This window comes from Rhineura floridana, chromosome 4, assembly GCF_030035675.1.
Source record: "Rhineura floridana isolate rRhiFlo1 chromosome 4, rRhiFlo1.hap2, whole genome shotgun sequence".
Classification (NCBI taxonomy): Eukaryota; Metazoa; Chordata; class Lepidosauria; order Squamata; family Rhineuridae; genus Rhineura; species Rhineura floridana.
The window spans coordinates 208481061-208506289 of NC_084483.1; the positions used below are offsets into that span (position 1 = coordinate 208481061).

Genomic DNA, 25229 nt, shown 5'->3' on the forward strand with positions numbered 1-25229 from the left:
TGATACGAAACTGGGAGGGATAGCTAACACAATAGAAGACAGGAATAAAATCCAAAGGGACCTGGATAGACTAGAAAATTGGGCTGAAATTAATAAAATGACATTCAATAAAGACAAATGCAAGATTCTGCATTTAGGCCACAAAAACAAAATGCACGGGTACAGGATGGGAAATACCCGGCTTAGCAGTAGTGCGTGTCAGAAGGACCTTGGAATTGTAGTGGATCGCAAGTTGAACATGACCCAGCAGTGTGATGCTGCGGCAAAAAAGGCAAATGCGGTTTTGGGCTGCATAAACAGAGCTATAGTTTCCAGGTCGAGGGAAGTAATAGTCCCACTATATTCTGCATTAGTCAGGCCTCATCTGGAATACTGCGTTCAGTTCTGGGCGCCTCATTTTAAGAAAGATATAGACAAGTTGGAGCGGGTTCAGAAGAGGGCGACGAGGATGATAGCCGGTATGGAGAACAAGTCTTATGAGGAAAGGTTGAAGGAACTTGGCATGTTCAGCCTGGTGAAGAGAAGGCTGAGGGGTGACATGATTGCACTCTTCAAGTACCTGAAGGGCTGTCACACAGAGGAGGGTACAGATTTGTTCTCTGCTGCCCCAGAGGGGAGGACTAGGTCTAATGGTTTTAAGTTGCAGAAGCGTAGATTCAGATTGGACATTAGAAGGAACTTCTTGACAGTAAGGGCGGTTCGGCAATGGAACCGACTGCCTAGGGAGGTGGTGGGATCCCCTTCGCTGGATGTCTTCAAGCAGAGGCTGGACAGCTATCTGTGGGAGATGCTCTAGCTGTGGATTTCCTGCTGTGAGCAGGGGGTTGGACTCGATGGCCTACAAGGCCCCTTCCAACTCTATGATTCTATGAAATTATGACTTTATCATTCATATTTGTTGCACACCTCCCGGGAAAGGACACCGGCTGAGCAGGCAGCCTAAAAATATTTTAAAACAAGCACATATACACAGGCCAGGGACCTGTGGGGTGGGGGTTGCATAGACATTTTCCTAGAAGACAGCTTGTTCTCCAGACGTTAGAAATAAGAGGGCACACTGACAGTAGAGTCAAGATGCAAAGAGAACCTTCCCATGGGGTTCAATGGCCCCTTCACATGCTATGCAGAAGAAAAAGCTCTATTGTACACATGGCCGAGAGCCACAGCAAATAATTGCATAGTTAAAAAGTACAAGCAGCGTTCAAAGTGAGGGTCTGGTGCATGCACCCTAAAGTTTACAGTGGTGTAGTGGATAGAAAGCATCAGACATGGAGAGCCAGGTTCAAATCCACACTCAATGAGGCAGCCATGGGCCAGTCACTGTCGCTCAGCTTAACCTACCTCACATGGTGGTCATGAGGATAAACTGCCAAGAGGGAATGGCGTGCATTTATTTATTTTCAGTAGTTATACTGGCTGCCCAATAGCATAGTTTTCTGAGCAACTCACAGAGCTGGCTGTTAGGGTTCCTCAGAGCAGAGTTGGCAAGGTTTAGGTTTATCATATGTACTCAACACTTCCCACACACAAAAAAGTCCCGAAGTGATTTGCAACCAAGTTAAAAAATATAGTAAATAATTCTGGGAAAAACAGAAGGGAGCACAAAAAGAGGAAGGTCAAACAAGAGATGGATTGATTCCATAAAGGAAGCCACAGACCTGAACTTACAAGATCTGAAATGATGGGAAATCAGGGAAATGATGGGTAGGATCCCGTGGCTAGATAGACTAAAGAAGAAAGGAGCCCAAGAAGCGTGGGAGTTCATGAAGAACGTATTACAAAAAGCACAATCGCAAACAATTCCAAAGAGGAAGAAAAATGGAAGACATCGGAAAAAGCCAATGTGGCTACACGGAAGACTGGTGGAGGAGGTAAAAGTAAAAAAGACCATGTATAAAGAATGGAAAGAAGGACGCATCACCAGGGAAGAGTACCGACGAGCGGCTCGGGCTTGCAGGAATAGCGTAAGGAAAGCTAAAACCCAGAATGAGCTGAGGCTGGCGAGGGAAGCGAGGAACAAGAAAAAGGGGTTTTTCAGATATGTTCGAAGCAAGAGAAAGACCAAGCAAATGGTGGGACTGCTGCTCAGTGAGGATGGCAAAATGTTGACAGACAACAAGGAAAAGGCAGAATTGCTCAACGCCTATTTTGCCTCCATTTTCTCCCAAAAAGGGAACAGTGTGCAACCTGGAAGCAAAAATTTAGTGGAAGCAAAATTTAGGTTGCTAGGTAGGATGCTGAAAGCCAGGACCTCCAAGGTGGCTTTCTCTGAAATGCTACCGGTTCCACGCGCAGGACCAGCCAGACAGGCCCAGCTTCGCAGTCTCAATGCGTGGATGAGACGATGGTGTCGGGTGGAAGGGTTCGGATTTGTTAGGCACTGGGGAACATTTTGGGACAAGCCGGGCCTGTACAAAAGGGACGGGCTCCACTTGAACCAGAATGGAACCAGACTGCTGGCACTTAAAATTAAAAAGGTGGCAGAGCAGCTTTTAAACTGACTGAGGGGGGAAACCCGACAGGAGCTGAGAAAGGTCCGGTTCGGAATAAACCTCCCCCCTGGGATAAAAACCAAAGAAATGATGAAATTTTAAAAGGGGTAGGCCTAGAAGTAGGCGTTGTGAGAGCAGGGGCACAGGATATAAATTCAGAAGAGCAAAATTACCACAGGCCTAACCACAAGTGCCAAAGACACTTGAAGAGAGACACTGCTTACAAGTGCCTGTACGCTAATGCTAGGAGCCTGCGAACCAAGATGGGAGAACTGGAGTGCTTGGTCTTAGAGAAGAGCATTGATATAGTGAGCATAACCGAGACCTGGTGGAATGGAGAAAACCAGTGGGATACGGTTATCCCTGGATATACACTATATTGGAAGGACAGGGAAGGACGTATTGGTGGCGGAGTCGCTCTATACGTGAAAGAAGGCATTGAATCCAGCAAGCTCAAAACCCCAAAAGAAGCAGACTCCTCCACAGAATCGTTGTGGGTGGTGATACCGTGCCCCAGGAGGGACTTAATACTGGGAACGATCTATCGTCCCCCTGATCAAAATGCTCAGGGAGACCTTGAGATGAGATATGAAATCGAGGAAGCATCCAAACTAGGAAATGTGGTAGTAATGGGTGACTTCAACTACCCGGACATAGACTGGCTGCATATGTGTTCCAGTCATGACAAAGAAGCAAAGTTTCTAGATATTCTAAATGACTATTCCCTAGATCAGTTGGTCATGGAACCGACCAGAGGGACGGCAACCCTGGACTTAATCCTCAGTGGGGACCGGGACCTGGTGCGAGATGTAAGTGTTGTTGAACCGATTGGGAGCAGTGACCACAGTGCTATTAAATTAAACATACATGTAACTGGCCAATTGCCAAGAAAATCCAACACGGTCACATTTGACTTCAAAAGAGGAAACTTCACAGAAATGAGGGGATTGGTAAAAAGAAAGCTGAAAAACAAAGTCCAGAGGGTCACATCACTCAAAAATGCTTGGAAGTTGTTTAAAAACACTATATTAGAAGCTCAACTGGAGTGCATACCGCAGATCAGAAAAGGTACCGCCAGGGCCAAGAAGATGCCAGCATGGTTAACAAGCAAAGTCAAGGAAGCTCTTAGAGGCAAAAAGTCTTCCTTCAGAAAATGGAAGTCTTGTCCGAATGAAGAAAATAAAAAAGAACACAAACACTGGCAAAAGAAATGCAAGAAGACAATAAGGGATGCTAAAAAAGAATTTGAGGAGCACATTGCTAAGAACATAAAAACCAACAACAAAAAATTCTATAAATACATTCAAAGCAGGAGACCATCTAGGGAGACAATTGGATCCTTGGATGATAAGGGAGTCAAAGGTGTACTAAAGAACGATAAGGAGATTGCAGAGAAGCTAAATGAATTCTTTGCATCTGTCTTCACAGTGGAAGATATAGGGCAGATCCCTGAACCTGAACTAACATTTGCAGGAAGGGATTCTGAGGAACTAAGACAAATAGTGGTAACGAGAGAGGAAGTTCTAAGCTTAATGGACAATATAAAAACTGACAAATCACCGGGCCCAGATGGCATCCACCTGAGAGTTCTCAAAGAACTCAAAGGTGAAATTGCTGATCTGCTAACTCAAATATGTAACTTGTCCCTCGGGTCCTCCTCCGTGCCTGAGGACTGGAAAGTGGCAAATGTAACGCCAATCTTCAAAAAGGGATCCAGAGGGGATCCCGGAAATTACAGGCCAGTTAGCTTAACTTCTGTCCTTGGAAAACTGGTAGAAAGTATTATTAAAGCTAGATTAACCAAGCACATAGAAGAACAAGCCTTGCTGAAGCAGAGCCAGCATGGCTTCTGCAAGGGAAAGTCCTGTCTCAGTAACCTATTAGAATTCTTTGAGAGTGTCAACAAGCATATAGATAGAGGTGATCCAGTGGACATAGTGTACTTAGACTTTCAAAAAGCGTTTGACAAGGTACCTCACCAAAGGCTTCTGAGGAAGCTTAGCAGTCATGGAATAAGAGGAGAGGTCCTCTTGTGGATTAGGAATTGGTTAAGAAGCAGAAAGCAGAGAGTAGGAATAAACGGACAGTTCTCCCAACGGAGGGCTGTAGAAAGTGGAGTCCCTCAAGGATCGGTATTGGGACCTGTACTTTTCAACTTGTTCATTAATGACCTAGAATTAGGAGTGAGCAGTGAAGTGGCCAAGTTTGCTGACGACACTAAATTGTTCAGGGTTGTTAAAACAAAAAGGGATTGCGAAGAGCTCCAAAAAGACCTCTCCAAACTGAGTGAATGGGCGGAAAAATGGCAAATGCAATTCAATATAAACAAGTGTAAAATTATGCATATTGGAGCAAAAAATCTTAATTTCACATATACGCTCATGGGGTCTGAACTGGCGGTGACTGACCAGGAGAGAGACCTCGGGGTTGTAGTGGACAGCATGATGAAAATGTCGACCCAGTGTGCGGCAGCTGTGAAAAAGGCAAATTCCATGCTAGCAATAATTAGGAAAGGTATTGAAAATAAAACAGCCGATATCATCATGCCGTTGTATAAATCTATGGTGCGGCCGCATTTGGAATACTGTGTACAGTTCTGGTCGCCTCATCTCAAAAAGGATATTATAGAGTTGGAAAAGGTTCAGAAGAGGGCAACCAGAATGATCAAGGGGATGGAGCGACTCCCTTACGAGGAAAGGTTGCAGCATTTGGGCCTTTTTAGTTTAGAGAAAAGGCGGGTCAGAGGAGACATGATAGAAGTGTATAAAATTATGCATGGCATTGAGAAAGTGGATAGAGAAAAGTTCTTCTCCCTCTCTCATAATACTAGAACTCGTGGACATTCAAAGAAGCTGAATGTTGGAAGATTCAGGACAGACAAAAGGAAGTACTTCTTTACTCAGCGCATAGTTAAACTATGGAATTTGCTCCCACAAGATGCAGTAATGGCCACCAGCTTGGATGGCTTTAAAAGAAGATTAGACAAATTCATGGAGGACAGGGCTATCAATGGCTACTAGCCATGATGGCTGTGCTCTGCCACCCTAGTCAGAGGCAGCATGCTTCTGAAAACCAGTTGCCGGAAGCCTCAGGAGGGGAGAGTGTTCTTGCACTCGGGTCCTGCTTGCGGGCTTCCCCCAGGCACCTGGTAGGCCACTGTGAGAACAGGATGCTGGACTAGATGGGCCACTGGCCTGATCCAGCAGGCTCTTCTTATGTTCTTATGTTCTTAACCTTGCATCGGTAGCAATCTCAGTAAGGGGTCGGGACTGCAGTTCGAGATTGATAAGGAGATAGTCAGGAAATACCTAGTTAACCTAAATGAGTTCAAATCTCCAGGGCCTGATGAACTGCATCCCAGAGTATTGAAGGAACTTGCGGATGTACTCTCGGAACCTCTTGCCATCATCTTTGAGAAATCCTGGAGAACGGGAGAGGTGCCGGAGGATTGGAGACGGGCAAACGTCGTCCTGCTCTTTAAAAAGGGTAAAAAAGAAGATCCGGGGAATTACAGGCCGGTCAGTCTGACTTCAATACCGGGAAAGATATTAGAACGGATAATAAAAGAGTCCATTGGCAACTATCTAGATGACAATGCTGTGATTAGAAGGAGCCAGCATGGGTTTGTCAAGAAAAAATCCTGTCAAACTAATCTCATCTCTTTTTTTTTATCGGGTCACTAGCTTAGTAGATGGTGGAAATGCTGTAGACGTCATCTATCTAGATTTCAGCAAAGCGTTTGACAAAGTTCCCCACGACCTTTTGATTAGCAAATTGGTCAAATGTGGACTACATGGAAATACTGTCAGGTGGATTCACAACTGGTTGGAAAACCGTACTCAAAGAGTGGTCGTCAGTGGCTCTGCTTCGGACTGGAAGGAGGTCTCGAGTGGAGTGCCACAGGGTTCTGTCCTGGGGCCGATACTCTTCAACATTTTTATCAATGACTTAGATGATGGGGTGGAGGGAAGCCTTATGAAGTTTGCGGATGATACGAAACTGGGAGGGATAGCTAACACAATAGAAGACAGGAATAAAATCCAAAGGGACCTGCATAGACTAGAAAATTGGGCTGAAATTAATAAAATGACATTCAATAAAGACAAATGCAAGATTCTGCATTTAGGCCACAAAAACAAAATGCACGGGTACAGGATGGGAAATACCCGGCTTAGCAGTAGTGCGTGTCAGAAGGACCTTGGAATTGTAGTGGATCGCAAGTTGAACATGACCCAGCAGTGTGATGCTGCGGCAAAAAAGGCAAATGCGGTTTTGGGCTGCATAAACAGAGCTATAGTTTCCAGGTCGAGGGAAGTAATAGTCCCACTATATTCTGCATTGGTCAGGCCTCATCTGGAATACTGCGTTCAGTTCTGGGCGCCTCATTTTAAGAAAGATATAGACAAGTTGGAGCGGGTTCAGAAGAGGGCGACGAGGATGATAGCCGGTATGGAGAACAAGTCTTATGAGGAAAGGTTGAAGGAACTTGGCATGTTCAGTCTGGTGAAGAGAAGGCTGAGGGATGACATGATTGCACTCTTCAAGTACCTGAAGGGCTGTCACATAGAGGAGGGTACAGATTTGTTCTCTGCTGCCCCAGAGGGTAGGACTAGGTCTAATGGTTTTAAGTTGCAGGAGCGTAGATTCAGATTGGATATTAGAAGGAACTGCTTGACAGTAAGGGCAGTTCAGCAATGGAACCGACTGCCTAGGGAGGTGGTGGGATCCCCTTCGCTGGATGTCTTCAAGCAGAGGCTGGACAGCTATCTGCGGGAGATGCTCTAGCTGTGGATTTCCTGCTGTGAGCAGGGGGTTGGACTCGATGGCCTACAAGGCCCCTTCCAACTCGATGATTCTATGATTTTATGAACGGGGTGGTTCACAACAGATGCTATTGGAGGTCGCTGATTCATAGCGTCACCATAAGTCGAAATCGACTTGAAGGCACATAAACAAAATTAAAAACAGATTTAACTGTACAAGACTGTATCTTTAGTGCTGCCCAATATGGTGCCCTCGAGATGCTGTTGGACTCCAACTCCCATCAGCCCCTGCAGCCAGGAAGGCCAATGGTCAGGGATGGTGGGAGATGGGAATCCAGCAACACCTGGACAGTCACAGGTTAGCCACCTCTGCCTTAGAGGAAAGGGATAAAAAATGCAGCATTTGTAATACTAATAAATAGTGATATTAATAAACAACAATAAAATCAATAAAATGCCAATAATCAATGATATCAGTGTTATACACATACAGCATTCTGTGTGTAGACCAAGGGTAGCCAACTTGGTGTCCTCCAAATGATGATGCTGGACTTCAACTCCCATCATCCATGGCTACTGGCCATGCTGGTTGCTGATGAGAGTTGGAGTCCACATCATTTGAAAGGCACCACATTTAGCTATCCGTGGTGTAGACTTTTTTTCCCCTAAATGGAGTATGTGATGGGGGTTGAGTCCTAGTGTTAGAAATTCAAAGGATCCTTCATCCACATAATATTTGCAGACAACTTCCCAGCATCTGGTATGCAAAAGTATCTGCTATCATCGCTAATAAACCTGCCCCCCACAAATCTTAACTCTTCCCCTGCCCTGCCCCAGGCAGCGCCCCCCCCCCGAGGTATCCTGTGGCAGTGAATTCCATCAGTTGATTATGGGTCAGGTGAAGTAACCCTTCCATTAAACCTAACCGAAACCAACCGCCAAATCAATTTGATTGGGTGCAAACGAGTTTTAGCATTGTGAGAAAAAGGGAGAAGCTCTTTCCGACCCACAAATACCAAACATGCGGAGAAGAAGAGAAGTAAGAGCGGCAACTAAAGACAAGCTAGTTTTAAGAGGGTTAGTCACCAATCCTGTGCCAACTCCAACAGGCCCCCTCCCGACGCACTGCATTCTGATCCGCCGCCCTCGCCCAGACCTCGGCTATTCATTATCCCTCACAGCCTCTGAAAAGCTTTCCTTGGCACTCAGCTTTGTCAAGGGATAAAGGGAAGCAATTAAAACAGATCCTTGGCAGGCTAATTGCAGGACGAAGATCATTCCAAGAACAGCAGGGGGCATGGGGTTGCGGGAGGCCCCGCTGAGTCAGATCCAAGACAGCAACACTGCATAATGCTCGTCAGAGGAAGAAGCACCAATTGTGTTTTTTTTTAAGTGCTGGCAGCACAGAGAAGCTCGGATTGCGGTAAGCAATATTCATCCAGCTCTGTTATTCATAATTAATCCTTCTGGGACGAAAGAGCCGCCCCCATCAAAAAAGAAAGTAAGACACTCTTTTAACACGCATGCCTAACGAGACTGCCATTGCCCATAGTGGGCAAGCTGTGTTTCAAGGAATCAAATGGGGTGATGGAATCCAGAACTGCCTTGGCACAGCTCTTTTGACACTGCAAGAAATCGATCCAGTGAGAATGAAGAACTGAAGCTGCTTCAAGACATTTGTTTCTCTTCCAAAGCCTGCTCTACCCATTACTGTGAGCAAAGAGTTATTGCTGGTGGAAGAAAGGCTGAACGATTTGGGTACATTTAGCAAGGTGAAGGAAAGACTGAGCACTCTTCTAATCCCTGAAAGGCTGCCACACTAAAAAGGGAAAATACTAGTGTTCTGCTGCCCCAGAAGACAGGGCTAGAGTGAAATGAGTGGACAGGGAGGGTAGACCTCAACAGTAGAACCAAATACCTAGAAGTGTGATTAACCTTCCCTTGCCGGAGGCCTTCCAGCCAGTGGTAGAGCCCTTGTTTTGCATTCAGAAGGTCCCAGGTTCAATCCCCGCATCTCCAGATATTTATTTATTTTATTTATTAAAGTTATATCCCGCCCTTCCTCCCAGAAGGAGCCCAGGGCAGCAAACAAAAACACTCTAAAACATCTTAAAAACAAAAGACTTCAAAATATATCTTTTTAAAGATGTTTTGCTTTAATATGTTTTAAAGACTTTTGTTTTTAAGATGTTTTAGAGTGCTTTTAGTGCTTTAGTTTGCCCCCGTAGGCTCCTGCTGGGAGGAAGGGCGGGATATAAATTTAGTAAACAAATAAATAAGAAACAACTGAATGGCATTCGAGGCCTCCACCAACTCCATGGCTCTAGGGACACCTGAGGTAGGAAAGCCACATGATACCTTCCCCCCCCACCTCCCACTTACACAGTAAATTAATATATGGCCTCTCCCCATGTGAAACGACCCAAACCCCGCATTCTCCATGTGCTTCCTCCGAGGGAGATGCGGAGGGTGGCAGCATAAGAATGGGCCTTCTCAGTGGTGGCTCCCTGCTTGCAGAATACTCTCCCCAGGGAGGCACGACTGGCGCCACTGTTATCTAATTGTAGGCCCCAGGTGAAAACCTTCTTTTCTACTTGGGCATTTGACCCCTCATTTGAAGGGCTTCAGGTACCGGTGGCCTTTTTTAGACTGGCAGGTTTTGCAAGACCTGCCTTTTATCTGTACAACTGCGTTTCTAAAATGTATTGGCTGGTTTGTTATAATTGGTTTTAGTGTTTTTTGTCATTGTATGTCGCTTTGAGTTGCTTTTGCAAGGAAAGCAAGCTAATAATAATAATAGCAATAGCAATAATAATAATAATAATAATAATACCACCAGGAAGTTCTCTGGTGCAAGTTCCCATGAAATAATCAAGGGACTGTTGGGGAAATGTGGGAAGTGCTGCCAAGCTCAGAAGTCTCACAGCAGCTTTAACAATCTTGCCTGTTGCACTCAGCAGGGCTCACATCCACAGCAGGCCCTCAGCGAGGGACTAGGATGTTGTCAGGTGAGGATTCATCCTCTGCATCAATGTGCAGTTCTGGCCAACAAAGAGAACAGGAAAAAAAAGACCAGCTTTCGCCAACCTGGTGCTGTCCAGATGTTTTGGACTACAACACTCATCAGCCCCAAACAGCAGGAGAGCACCAAATTGGCAAAAGCTGAGCTGGACCAACAAGGCGGCCTTTATGGAGCAAGAGGGCGGAGCAAGCCAGCTGACACCCGCCAACTGCAAAAAGTGCTTCTGTGTCAGGCTGCTTCATTTGTCAGTCTTTGGTTGCAAAGCTCTCCTGGGCGTTGCCAGGCCTTCGGTTCCTTTTTCCTTCCCTTGACCACAGCCATGTCTGACATCAAAGTTCTCAGAGCTCAAGCAGCCTATGAAATTTGGCTTGGTGTTACTAGCCGGCCATGATTCGTGTCCGCCATCGGCACCACCTTTCCTCCAGTGGATGGGAGGGCCTCCAGTATTTGTGTGGCCATGCAGGACAGGCGAGGCTGTAGGACTATCTATGGTTGTTTCTCCTGACTGCACTGAAGCCCAGCAAGACAAGGGCACAAGATGCAGCAGAGGCCCCCTGCGCCCATCCTCCACCCCATATCTATCCGACAAAGCCCCTTCTGTGAGTGTGCTGTGGAGAACCAGACATCAGCTCTGGAGCTCCCTGGAAAGGAGAGAGGCAAGCTTCCTTCCCAGGAGAGGAAGGTTTAGAGAGCATCACAGGAAGGTTTGCAGACAGCAGAGGAAGCTGCCTTGCAGATGCTAAGAATGGAGTCTTAGAACTTGGGCACACCCACACCAATTCCATAACTGCAGGGCTAGGCATGGACGAGTCTATCAATGTCAGTTCCTTATTTCTCCTATTTTAAGTTCAGTTCCACATCAGTTTGCATTAAAAAAAAGAGTCCCCATGAGAATTCACCAGCATTTCCATGCACAGTTCTCTGAATATCCCCTTTCATTTTTGTATGAAATTTTGCCAGATACATTTCTGAAAGCAAATTTCCCCAATACAGTAGGGCCCTGCTTACTGGCGTTCCGCTGATACGGCAGCTCTCAATTAGGGGAAATCCCCCATTTTAAAGCCGATTTTGCGATTTTACGGCATTTTGTGACATTTTCGAGCGACGCGGCCCATTATAGTCAATGGGTTCCGCTTTACGGCGGGGGCCTGGTCCTTAACCTGCCATATAAGCGGGGCCCTACTGTACAATGCATTTTTGTATGTTATTTTTCACTAATATATACAGTTTGATGCACGCTTTCCTCCAATACACACATTTTTGTACACATTGTTTGCTTGAAGAATTGCATTGCAAAATTCAAAGCAGTGCGAATTTCAAAGGATGGCTGTGTGAAGTGTGAAGTGGGTAGCTTTGCACTAAAAGGCAAGCCGCCCCAAATTTCTCCCCCATCCCTGGGGACAGGCAAAAGGCTTGTTGATCAGGAGTTTGTGGAGGGCGGTCTAAGTCGCCGGCATCCAGTCAGTACTCACTTTGTCCGGATGTCCAAGTCATCGTGGCTAGAGTGGCACATTTCACTGAAGCGAGAGACGAAGAAGTCGTAGCTCCTGTGATAAGAGGGGGTGTCTTCCTCGATGTTTGCAAACTTCACAAACTGCAAGAGGGGAAACAGAAAACAAGTGTGGCAGAGAAAGGGAGGGGACATGCATTAAGAGGCAGCCGCCTTGCCTCCTTCTGACTTTGGTAACTCTTGGGGGAACAGAGTAGATTTTTTAAAAAGTGACTTGAATGAACAGGTTTGAGGTCACTCCCCAGAATTTCATTTGTACAGACAGAACTGGGAAAATCCAATCATAAGCGGCATGCATTCCAGAACAGGATGGTACATATGGTGCACCAATTCAACCTTCCCCATATTGGGGATATTTTGGACTACAGTTTTCATCAGCCCCAGCCAGATCTGCCTGCCTTTCCCTAAAAGAAAAATGAATGAAACTGCCTTCCATTGGTTCATCGAGCCTCATCCTGTCTGCTCTCAGCAGCTCTCCAGGACTTCAGGTGGGGAAGGCCTGTTCCCTCTTATCCAAAATTTATTTAAGTGGAGATGCCAGGAATGAACCTGTGACTGCTACCAGAGAACTGTGGCTCTGCTCCAAACTAAAATGCACACAACCCTACGACACCTCAGCTATACACGCCTGTAGTATTCATAATTAACATTATTATTTATTCGTATTAATATTAGTATTAATATTAATACTGAATAATTAATACTAAATTAGTATTAATATTAATACTGAAACTCAATGGGGTCATCCACTGACACTGAATTTTGGAAGACTCATGACAGACAGAAGGAAGCATTCCTACAGAATTTGCTCCCTCAAGAGGCCCTCACATGGATGGCTTTAAAAGGGGTTGAGACAAATTCAAGGATTCAGCGGCTACTGTCAGAGGCAGCCTGCTTCTGAATGCCAGTTGCTGGAAATGGCAGGAGGGGAGAGAGCTCCTGCGCTCAGGGCCTGCTTGTGGGCTTCCTATTGGGGCACCTGGTTGGCCACTGTAAGAACAGGATGCTGGACTAGATGGGCCACTGGGCAGGGAATTTGAACTCTGGGATTCTCATAAGCCCTAAATCATGTTTTGTCGTCTCTGAAGACTACCAGTGTAATTCCAGACATGTCTACTCAGAAGTTCAATGGGGGTTACTCCCAGGTAAGTGGGCACAGGACTGCAACCAAAACAAGACTTCTTCAATCCCAGAACCCTCCTCATCTCTTACTCTGCTGATAATACAGGATAATGAAGGGTTCCTTTGGGATTTTCTGTCAGGGAGCTTCCCATCAGCCAAACTGTGGATGACAGGACAGACAGGCTGTGCTTCCTCATGAAGAAATAGAGGAGCAACAATTCCTAGAGAGACCCAGTGTGGTGTAGTGGTTAGAGTGCTGTGCTAGGACCTGGGAGACCCAGGTTCGAATCCCCGCTCAGCCATGAAGCTCACTGGGTGACTTTGGGCCAGTCACTGCCTCTCAGCCTAACCTACCTCACAGGTTGTTGTGGGGCTTAAATGAGGAGGAGAGAGAGCTCCTTGGGAGAAAAAGTGGGCTATAAATGCAATAAATAAATAAATAATACTTAAGCAGAAATACTATTTTTAGAAAGCTGCCTAGAAAAAGAAGCATCTCACTTCTGAAACTCTAGTGCTCAGTCAAGCGAGAAGCTGTCAGAGGAAACCTTCTCTAGCCAAGTTGAAAGAGGGAGAGAGAAAGAGAGAGATGGCGAATTGTTCTTGACTGCAGATCTGGAGCTCCATCCAGTTTAGTCTTTGAGGATCCGGCAGAAAAGGCTCAGGGTGCTGCCAGGTGGATGCTTACTGTGGGATCGGCGCTCTGCATGCATGCAGGTCCACATGATGCCACTGACACCAGAGTGCCAGCCTACACCCCTGTTCATGACTTCAGGGGAAGGGCTGTAGCTTCATGGTAGAGCTCACGCTTTGCATGCAGAAAGCCCCCAGTTCAGTCCCCAATGGTATCTTCAGGTAGGGCTGGGATAAGACTCCTGCCTGAAACCCTGGAGAGCTGTTGCCAGTCAGTGTAGACAGCACTAAGCTAGATGGACCAACAGGCAGCTTCCTATCTTTTGGGGGGTAATCCAGTAACTATCACCAATGACCCGTCTGCAATTTCTCAGTGTCCCGTTTGCAATATTATGCCCCTTTTTGGAATCATCACCACCACCCACAAGGCTGGGTTCTCTCCCCAATGCCCTCAAGGCTGGTGCCCAAAACATGGGAACAGCCAACTTCCATGGTTTTAAGACCAGCCCCTTGTTTCGGTCCTCCAAAAGGTGAGTCTGGGCTGCCCCCTCCCCACCGGAGTGCCTGCTTATGCTGCGTTCAAGCTGAGGCAAGGATGCCCCACAGCTACCGCCACCTGCGACCACTGGGAATTCACTGGAGGGCCACAGATGTGGCACATCCCTGCCGTAAGCTACTGATGAGCTGCATCCGCGGCTCAAGCTGAAGCCAGAGAGAGGGTCGAGGGAGCAGCCTTCTAGCTTTTCACGGGGCCTTTTAAAAGATCAGAACAACTCCAGGCAGGTTCCTTTTAAAAATCTGTCACTATTTGGGGCTTGGTTTGGCATCAACATCTTAAGATTTATTAAAAGACAGACTTGCTCCGAATGTTCATTTGGGTAGAGAATGGAATGGTTCACATTGCCTCAAGAGTTTGACTCAGAAGTGCACATTAACATAATCCACTAACATTTCTTTAAACAAGGGACAGCCGTAATTCTCCAATTCTCTATATATCTGTATTATATTAAACAGGCTAATTAAACAGGCCTGCCCCCTGTTAGCCAATTAATCAGTTTGGTTAATTTTGGTTAATCAATTAAGCAGCCCGACTCAAGTGTTAAGAGCAGCAGAGGGGGGGGGGCAGAGAAGCTCAGGTGTGTGTGGGGGGTGAACCAAGACAGGGTATTATCTGTGGTGGCCCCTAAGTTGTGGAACTACCTCCCCACAGAGGTGTGTCTGGCAGTTTCCCTATATGGTTTCTGTCATATGCTGAAGATGCACCTCTTTACCCTGCCCTACGACACTTGAGATATATATTTTTAGAACCTATCCTATTCTTTCTATTGCAGTTTGTTTGAAACTGTTTTTAATATCATATTTTAAATTGCTGGGACCCACCTTGGGACCTTAAGGTGAAGGGTGGGTAATAAATCAAGTTATCATCATCATCAATGGTTGCTTAAGAGACATACTTCAAGCCTGGAATGACAAATAGAGTCCAACTACATGTGGTGGTCTGATCACGCACTTGCCACATTTGAGTTTACCTTCTGTAAACACCACTTTTGTCTGGATACATATTTGGATGGCATATATTAATCCATATGCATAAACCAAAATGGATGCATAGATGTTTCAATGTTCTGTTAATGTGAGCTGACAGGGTTTCTTCCTTTCCACATTTTCTTTCTTAACAAAATTGAAATTAAAAAATCAATAAAATAACAATACCTATTTATTATTATTATTATTATTATTATTATTTCCAGTTAGTAAAAACCATGTACCCATACAGAATACATGTTTCTGCTTTGCTGTTATGTACGAGTGCCACTGACATGCAAGCGCAACCAGGGAGTGACCCCGTTTGTGTGGTGTGGTCCTTGACACTAGGATCACAGTCCCCATGGGCTCCAATCCTGCCTCACTAGTTGACTGCCGGCCAAACAGATTCATCGCATACGCCTGCCGTTCTCTGCTTCCCCTGCAATCTCCTGGATATGAATGGACTCTGGGGCCGTCCTCAAATAAATCATAGGAAAAAAGGAGGCTTTCAAGTCAGCCCTGCTTCACGGTCTGGAGAACGTGCCTACTCTGCCTGGGCCATCCATCTCCTTTAGAAGGCCAACAGCCACTTTGTTCAGCCTGGAACAGGTGTCTGGGCCAGGCGCCGCTCGCTTTGTGAAGTCCTCGGCCTCTGCATCACTCACCCTGTTCCTTTTCATTTCTTCCGCCGCTTACCTTTGTTAAGACAAAGGCTGGGAGGAACTGAACTACAACTAATGGAGTTCTTGCACTTCCTGTTCTGGCCCCGCGCGCCCCCACCCACCTGCTCTACAGTTATCAGGCTCATCGGCATGCATTGCAGCATTCAGTAAGAGGGCACTGGAGCCAATCTGGAAGGCAGCAACTCTTTCCTCCACAGTCCAGACCCTCCCTCCCACTGCAAGATGCTCATTTTCGGGATACATGCCTGCCCGCTCCCAAACCCGCAAGCACAGTTCGGGAGCCTCCTGTCTGGCTGGAGCGAAAGCAGCTCCGTTCTGCAATAATCACCGCCTGGGCGGCTGCCTCCCACTACATGCCAAAAATCAATTTTTATCGCTGCTCATCTCATTTCTACCTTCATTGCCTTTTTATTGATCGGTCGGCAGAGAGGTGGTGGAAAGGCAATACTTCTGTCCACCTCATCATTGCTCCATCTGCCACTCGCTTTAGACACTGTTATCTCCAAAGCTCTGGGGCTGTGTTTTGCCTTGGGTTTGGGCAGGGGGAGGTGCCCCCCTCCCCAGTGGGCCTGAGACTGTCTGATCAAACCGGGAAAGGAGTGCTACTTACTCTTGACTCCTTCAGAGACAGTACACAGGAAGCAGAGCATGCACACACACACACAAGCAACCAAAGATGCACTTCTTGTTATTCTTTGTTAAGAAATGCCCCTCTGGTTCCCTAGAAGAAATGCTTCAAAGCCACCAAAAAATAGACTTGGGAACTGAACGTAAGTACATAAACTGGGCATGTTTAGCCTTGAGAAGACTAAGGGGAGATATGATAGCACTGTTCAAGGACTTGAAAGGTTGCCACACAGAGGAGGGCCGGGATCTCTTTTCGATCGTCCCAGAGTGCAGGACACGGAATAATGGACTCAAGTTGCAGGAAGCCAGATTGGCTAAAGATCAAGAAAAAAAATCTTAACTGTTAGAGCCATATGACAATGGAACCAATGACCTTGGGAGGTGGTGGGCATCCAAGAGGCAGCTGGGCAGCCATCTGTCGGGAATGCTTTGGATTCCTGCATTGTGCAGGGGGTTGGACTGGATGCTCTTATAGGCCCCTTCCAACTCTATGATTCTATGATTCAGAAGAGCCTTCTGGATCAGGCCAGTGGCCCATCTAGTCTAGCATCCTGTCCTCACAGTGGCCAATCAGTGGTTCTGCTCTGCCTCCACTGGTGGAGGCAGTATGTGTGTGAATACCAGTTGCCATTGTGCTCCGCTCCAGGCTTCCCACAGGCACTGGCCCCCATGTTGCAACAGGAGGACTAAAACTGAGTGACAGCTGCTTGCCCTTTTTGAGTCAGGGCAAGTTTTGACCCGGGGAGTTTCCGCTTGGCTGCTCTGTTGCTTAGCCACTCTGCTAAGCCACCTCTCCAAGGAACAGGAACGCCCATCTTATCTCCTACACGCACTTCCTACCTGGATGGACATTTCCCAAAACCGAAACCCTTACCGAGTTGGTGCCGAGGATTTGCAGGTCAGGCTTCTCTGATTCCAGGAGCTTGGCCACCATTTTCAGGAAGCTCTCCACAAAGAGGTTGATGCTCTGACAGTGGCAGGCCATCAGTAGCTGGTCTAAGGCTTCCATCGCAATGCAGACATACCTGCAGCAGCAGTCACGAGGAAAGACAGACACAACAGCATCCTTGAGTGACTCCCTCCAACAATGAGTCAGAAGGTCAGTGGAGAAGGGAAACCTTCAGTGCCACCAAGTGGTAAAATATGATGGAAACAGGAAGCTGCCGTCTACCAGTTCAGGCCGTTGCTCCACCTAGCTCAATATTGTCAACTCTGATTGGCAGTGGCTCTCCAGGGTTTCAGGCAGCCCTAGCTGGAGACATCAGGGGTTGAAACTGGGACCTTCTACATGCCAAGCAGGTGATCTGCCACTGGCAATATAGGTCACCGCTAGATAGATATTCCACACTCCAAGCCAAATTGTGTTCAGATCCGACTATGCAAAACAACCTTATTTATAGAAACATTTATCCTATCCTTTCCCCAACGAGCTTACAGAGGGATACATGGCTCTCCACCTACCCAATTTATCCTCACAACAACCCTGCGGGGCAGGTTAGATTGAAAATAGGGTTTACTCTGTGCAAAACCAGTTGTCTGTGAGCACCTGACGCTGATGCTCAGTGAATGTGAATTTGACCCACACCTGGAGGGGGACCTCACTGCATGATTGGGGCCAGTGAGAATGGGGAGAGGGAAAAACAGGTTCACTCTATGCTGTTCTGAAGGCCTTGCTGGAAAAGCAGCTTATAAATTGGAATGAAAAATAACACCACACAGGAAGGGAAATGGCAAGTGTAAAAATATGGGGGGGGCATAAGGGCTGTATCACTGAACACTAAAGTCAGGATCATTCAGACCATGGTATTCCCGATCTCTATGTATGGATGTGAAAGTTGGACAGTGAAAAAAGCTGATAAGAGAAAAATCAACTCGTTTGAAATGTGGTGCTGGAGGAGAGCTTTGCAGATACCATGGACTGCGAAAAAGTCAAATAATTCGGTGTTAGAACAAATTAAACCAGGACTGTCACTAGAAGCTAAAATGATGAAATGGAGGTTATCCTACTTTGGACACATCATGAGAAGACCTGATTCACTAGAAAAGACAGTAATGCTTGGAAAAACAGGAGGGAGTAGAAAAAGAGGAAGGCCAAACAAGAGATGGGTTGATTCCATAAAGGAAGCCACAGACCTGAACTTACAAGATCTGAACAGATCTTCATGACAGATGCTACTGGAGGTCACTGATTCATAGGGTCGCCATAAGTAGAAATCAACTTAAAGGCACATAGCTACAACAACATAAGGGCCCTTTGCGCCTTTCAAATGGCATCCGCCCACTTTAGTCAGGATCAAAGCAACCCCACGTGTGAAGACGGCACAAGCCTGTCCCTGCTGCATCAGTGGCAGAGCATCTGCCTTGAGTGCAGAAGGCCCCAGGTGCAATCCCCAATGGCCTCTCCAGGTAAGGGCTGGGAAGAGACCGGAAATCCTAGAAAGCCTCTGCCACTCACGGTGGACAATACTGAGCTCGACAGGCCAGTGGTCTGACGCAGCTTAAGGCAGCTTCCTCTGTCCCCAAGTTTTTTGAATGATGGGCAGGCTATGGTGAAATAGGAAAACATGCCATTCAGTACTAAAACCCAGGGCTCTTCTTGGTTTGGAAGCAGAAACTGTGTGTTACTCTTACGTTGGGAATGGAATGGCCTGCCTTCAAGTCGACCCCGACTTATGGCTACCCTATGAATAGGGTGTTCATGGTAAGCGGTATTCAGAGGGGGTTTCCCATTGCCTCCCTCTGCAGCTAGTCCTCCCCAGCTGGCCAGGACCTGCTCAGTTTGCCACAGCTGCACAAGCCGGCCCCGTCCTTGTCCGCAACTGCCAGCTGGGGGGCAACTGGGCTCCGTGGGACTATGCCGCTTGCCCACGGCTACACAGGTGGCAGGGCACGTAACCCCTGAGCTACTCAGTGTGGGGGTGATCTTTAACTGGTCCTTGACGCCCAGGAGACACGAGCGGGGATTTGAACTCACAGACTCTGGCCTCCCAGCCAGGCTCTCCTCCCCACTGGGCTATACCAGCTTTACTCTTACGTTAGGGGTGGGCAAATCGGGTTGTTTCCTGTCTATGCCGTTTTCACAGGCACCGACCCACAAGTTGGTTCCAACCCACTGCTGCCCTTCTGCACATGAGCTGTCATTCAAATAATATTTAAATGCATATATTTCTCTCTCTCTCTCTCAAAATACACATTTTGGGTGGTATTCAGTGCAAGTCCCACTCAGAATAGACCAACTGAAGTTAAGAAGCGTGGCTAACTTGGGTTCATTAATTTCAGTGGGTCTGCTCTGAGTAGGACTTGGTTGAATACAATCCTTTAAGACATATTTTGAGGTCTGTGTTTGTTTGGAGCTGAGAACTGCGTCAGAATATTCAAGAAGTGTAAAAAAGAAGAAGACAGGACAGTTAAGTTGCAGTCCACACATTAATCCCAGAGGTAGTACAGATGAGGTCAAACCATACAGGAATTTGCAAAGATTGAACTATTCAGGAATCCTTAATACCTGGATCCCACACATTGCATTTTGAAGCAAGCATTCCCAAGACTGCAACAATCTCTTTTTAACAATCTCTTTTTAACAATCTCTTTTTAAAAGGCAGTTCTAGCTTCTAACCCTTATGGCTACAGAGGCAAGACTGGACATTTGGCAAGAAGAGATCTAGCAGTAGGGCTTTGAGGGAAAAGCTGTAGTTCAATGGCAGATCACCTGCTTTGCACGCAGAAGGTCCCTAGTTCTATCTTCAATGGCATCTCCAGGCGGGACTGAGATTCTACCTGAAACTCTGGAGAGCCACTGCCAGTCAGAGTAGACTCACTTTCTCCAACCTGGTGCCCTCCAGAGGTTTTAGAATACAAGCTCCCTTGGCCCCGAGATGAATTGTAGTCCAAAGCATCTGGAGGGCACCAGGTTGGGGAATGGTGGAGTAGATAATCCTGAAGGCCAGACGGACCAATGGCAATGGCGGCTGGTACCCACTGTGACTGCTAGGGAGGAAGGCAGGGAGACCAAAACGTCAGTGGTCACCCCCTGAACTGATTGGAAGGCAGGTGGGGGGGGAGGCTGGCTGGGGGGGGGCACTGAGGTTGGTGGGGCAGTGCCCCGTTTGCCAAAACGGACCAGCCTCCAGTGACCAACGGTTAGACCCTGTAGAACGCAGATTCTTAGGTTCCTCCTGTTGGCCTGATCAAGCATCAGAGCTCTCTTACGCCTTTCCTGGGCTCAGCCCTGGCTGTGGGTTTGCTGAGCTCACACACTCTGGAATCTAAGCCCTGAATTCCACTGGGCCCTGCCTGAGTTGCAAGCATGAAAAGCAAGATGTGGAGAAAGCAAGAAATGAGGTCACACTGCTTAGTTTTAAAAAAAAACCCTGGAAAAAATCTGCGCCACCAGTCAAGGCGGAATCAGTTCCCCTCCCGGGGCACCGCGACTGACGTCAAAGAGAAGACACCAGGGGCGTTGGCTCCTCCCCAGGGCTGAGTCAGCCCAACAGGCAAAATAAAGCACCTGGCAGCAGAGAAAAATGGCCCATGGCTGTTCACAAAAGCAATGCTGCGGCAGCAGGTCCGAGAGGCCACTTATTAAATCATTCCTGCATTTTTTCCTTAGTGAAAAAGGGAGAGATTAGAAAAGAGCAAGAAAAAGGCACAACGGCAGAACACGAATCTCTTGGTTGGATGACGCGCTCTTGGGAGGACTGAGCAATTATGAGGTGTCCAGTTCAGGATCTGCCTGGCTCGCCTTTTTGTTTCACTGGGTCCGTTTTTGGGGACAGCGGAGGAAGAGAGGAAAAGTCTGTACCATGAGGAGACTCAAGTGGCAAAATATGTCCTGGACTCCATGTTTGGAGTACTCCCCGTGGAGTTGGGGAATCTCCCTACATACAGAAATCAAGCATGCCAGGTAGAAAACCAGTCTGCTCTCAAAATATGCTCATTTTTCTACTGAGGGGACTGAAATATGCTTAGTGCCGTGCCTCAGATCTACCTGGAGCTCAGAAGTAGTTCAGGGGTGGCGGTGGTGAATGTTCCTGGAGCCCCCATCCCTTGGCAGATACTCTGACACCTTTAAAACCGCACCCTCTTCCTGAGCAAATATTTCTAGCCTGCTAATCAGGGAACCATGTAGTGGACATGCAGGCACAAAGCCAGCCTACACTGATGGGCACTGGCTCCATGGGGCTTAAAGCAGGGGATATTCCCAGCCCTGACTGGAGATGTACAGGAATGAACCTGGGCCCTTCTGCGGGCAAGGCAGATGTTCTGCCACTGAGCTACAGCACATGCCCAAATACCTTCCACTGTCTAAGAAGTCTGGACAGCCACTGCCAGTCAGAGCAGACAACACTAACATAAGAACATAAGAAGAGCCTGCTGGATCAGGCCAGTGGCCCATCTAGTCCAGCATCCTGTTCTCACAGTGGCCTACCAGGTGCCTGGGGGAAGCCCGCAAGCAGGACCCGAGTGCAAGAACACTCTCCCCTCCTAGGCTTCCGGCAACTGGTTTTCAGAAGCATGCTGCCTCTGACTAGGGTGGCAGAGCACAGCCATCATGGCTAGGAGCCATTGATAGCCCTGTCCTCCATGAATTTGTCTAATCTTCTTTTAAAGCCATCCAAGCTGGTGGCCACCACTGCATCTTGTGGGAGCAAATTCCACAGTTTAACTATGCGCTGAGTAAAGAAGTACTTCCTTTTGTCTGTCCTGAATCTTCCAACATTCAGCTTCTTTGAATGTCCACGAGTTCTAGTATTATGAGAGAGGGAGAAGAACTTTTCTCTATCCACTTTCTCAATGCCATGCATAATTTTAGACACTTCTATCATGTCTCCTCTGACCCGCCTTTTCTCTAAACTAAAAAGCCCCAAATGCTGCAACCTTTCCTCGTAAGGGAGTCGCTCCATCCCCTTGATCATTCTGGTTGCCCTCTTCTGAACCTTTTCCAACTCTATAATATCTTTTTTGAGATGAGGCGACCAGAACTGTACACAGTATTCCAAATGCGGCCGCACCATAGATTTATACAACGGCATGATGATATCGGCTGTTTTATTTTCAATACCTTTCCTAATTATCGCTAGCATGGAATTTGCCTTTTTCACAGCTGCCGCACACTGGGTCGACATTTTCATTGTGCTGTCCACTACAACCCCGAGGTCTCTCTCCTGGTCGGTCACCACCAGTTCAGACCCCATGAGCGTATATGTGAAATTCAGATTTTTTGCTCCAATATGCATAATTTTACACTTGTTTAACTAGACAGGTTTCTCACATAAGGGGGGTTGCTATGTTTGGCCTGGCCTTATGGCAGAAATTTAAGGTCATAAGCTCTTGAAATGTGCCATTTCCAAGGCGTGTAACGGCATTGTCAGAGAGTAAAGTGGCAAACACAGTCCCCTGGAAGGAATTAACCAGGGTCTCCAAGTCAACGAAACACCTGAAATCAAAGAAAAATACACCCCACCTCCAAAGTCTTTGCTTCCAACATCAAACTATCATCCATCAAAGGCCTTGTTTCCATATTGCAGGCAAAACCTCATTAACAGTCTCCTGAACACAGAGCCTCTGACACCGCTTTGAAGGGACTGTCAGCTCAAACGAAAGAAAGCAGCTTTGAAACATCGCCCATTTCTAAAGCTTCTTCATGATCCTTCTGCCCCCCCCGTCCTCTCCAAACCCCCTCCCTGCTTTATTCTCCGCCGGATAAACGCCAAACCCAACAGTGCCAATGGTAGCAGGGGAACCAAGAGACACGAACATGCCCAGGTTATGTTGGCAAGGCAGAGAGAGAAGCCATGCCAGAAATGGAAGCCCATCTGGAGTTCATCCGGCACCTCTAAAAGCGGCGCAGCAATTTATTCTTGGCAACAGCAACGCCCACAGAAGACACTCGCAAGCATCTCCCCCAGTAAACACCACCTCCTAAGTGGAGCAGCTGCACTTGTGAAAGGAAAAAGGCAGGTGTTGGGAGAAAGGGGGCGGGTGTAGAATTGACTCAGGCAGCTCCGCCAAAAAAAAAAACAGGAAAAAAAATGGAGCAGATTGGTTGATTTTTAAGAAAAGAAGCAGCTCTAGAATTCTTTAGTACCAAATAACTGGAAGAGACTAAAGATCATAGAATAGTAGAGTTGGAAGGGGCCTATAAGCCCATCAAGTCCAACCCCCTGCTCAATTGTTTTACCCCTTGTTTACCCAGTCAATCACTGCACTCTGCAGGTGAGCGCCTCCCACAGATACTATCATATCAGGAGGTTCGTTCTGCACAACAGAGGAAACGGACCTTTAGTGTAGTGGCACCGACGCTTTGGAATTCTCTCCCTTTAGATATTAAGACAGGCGCCATCTCTGTTATCTTTTCAGCGCCTATTGAACCTTCCTCTTTCAACAAGCCTTTTAAGTAGAGATCTTTATCCCAGTCTGTGTCTGTTTTGGAATTGATTGTTAAGATGTTTTTAGGTGTTTTAATTGTTTTATTGCTTGTGTGTTTGTCACCCTGAGCTCCTTTGGGAGGAAGGGTGGGATATAAATCTAATAAAGAAAGAAAATATAAATTTAATAAAAGGTTGTGTTATCCCTGATATACCCAGTCGATCACTGTGCTCTGCAGGTGAGGGCCTCCTGCACATACCATCTTATCAGGAGATCCGTTCCGCACAACATAGGAAACGGACCTTTAGTGTAGTGGAACCAAAACTTTGGAATTCCCTCCCCTTAAATATTAGACAGGCTTCATCTTCACCTTCCTCTTTCAACAAGCCTTTTAAGTAGGGACCTTATCTCAGTCTGCATCTGTGCTGGAAACTGTTTATAAGGTGTTTTTAAAGCTTTTATTTTTAAAGATGCTTTTAAAGATGTTTTGTTTTAATATGATTTAAAGTCTGTTTTTAAGATGCTTTAGAGTGCTTTTAGTGTTTTTGTTTGCCACCCTGGGCTCCTTCTAGGAGGAAGGGGGCAATAATAATAATAATAATAACAATAATAATAATAATAATATATTTTTGGAGAGAAGGAGACTGCTAAACGTAGAGGCCATTCATACATGACCACGTAAATCAAAACAATCAGCACTGCAGACATTTTCCACTTCACCTCAAGCATTTCCAAAGGAGCCAATTCACACATGCTACTGCACCCTTCCCCAATTTAGTGGCCTCTAGATACTTTGGACCACAGCTCCGCATTGACCTCAGCCAGCAGGGCTGGAGTATCAGCCTGGGGAAGGGCTTAGGTAACCGTCGACGCAAACACGCGTGCGAGTCTGCAGTTGTTGATTAGCAGCCATGTCTGTGGAAGGACCGCATTGGAAGTTCTGAGACAGCGTGTGGTGACCTGGACGTTCTCCCTCTCCTGTCACATCTGCAATGGACCATTCACTCATGCAACTGAGTCTTTGCTCTGTGGTAAGAGCAGTGGCTTAGCATGCAGAAGGTCCCTGGTTCATAACAGCAGCCTTGGAGATGGATCAGTGCCACAGCCCTCCCCTAACACTTCTGCTCGCCAGAAACTGGTACCCAGAGGTATACTGTCTACAACAGTGACGGGGGGACCATGGCCATCATGGCTGGTAGCCATTGGTAATCTCATCCTCTATGAATTTATCTAATCCTCTTTTAAAGCCATCTTTTGAAGTTCTTTGGAAGTTCAGGATCTGGCATCTCCAGAGATCCTTCAGTGCTCAGGACCTTGGAAAGTCTCCACCAGGCAGATAATACCAAGCTATTTTATTTATTTATTTATTTATTTATTTAATTTATATACCGCCCTAAGCCCGAAGGCTCTCTGGGCGGTGTACATAAAAGCTAGACACACAAATAATCTAACCAGGCATAAGGCAGCTCTTTATGCTTCCATGTC

The 25229-nt window shown here is 46.8% G+C and overlaps 1 protein-coding gene across 6 annotated transcripts in view; it reads right to left on the minus strand.

Moving 5' to 3' along the window:
• The window catches only part of EFR3B (EFR3 homolog B), a 163707-nt gene that overhangs the window by 46790 nt on the left and 91688 nt on the right, over positions 1-25229 (minus strand). For all 6 annotated transcript variants that reach the window (XM_061625876.1, XM_061625875.1, XM_061625878.1 and 3 more), the window contains 2 exons: positions 17251-17401; positions 11750-11871 (listed from right to left, as the gene is read on the minus strand). In XM_061625876.1, coding sequence (XP_061481860.1) covers positions 11750-11871; positions 17251-17401 — 273 coding nt within the window. The remainder of the gene's footprint in view (positions 1-11749; positions 11872-17250; positions 17402-25229) is intronic.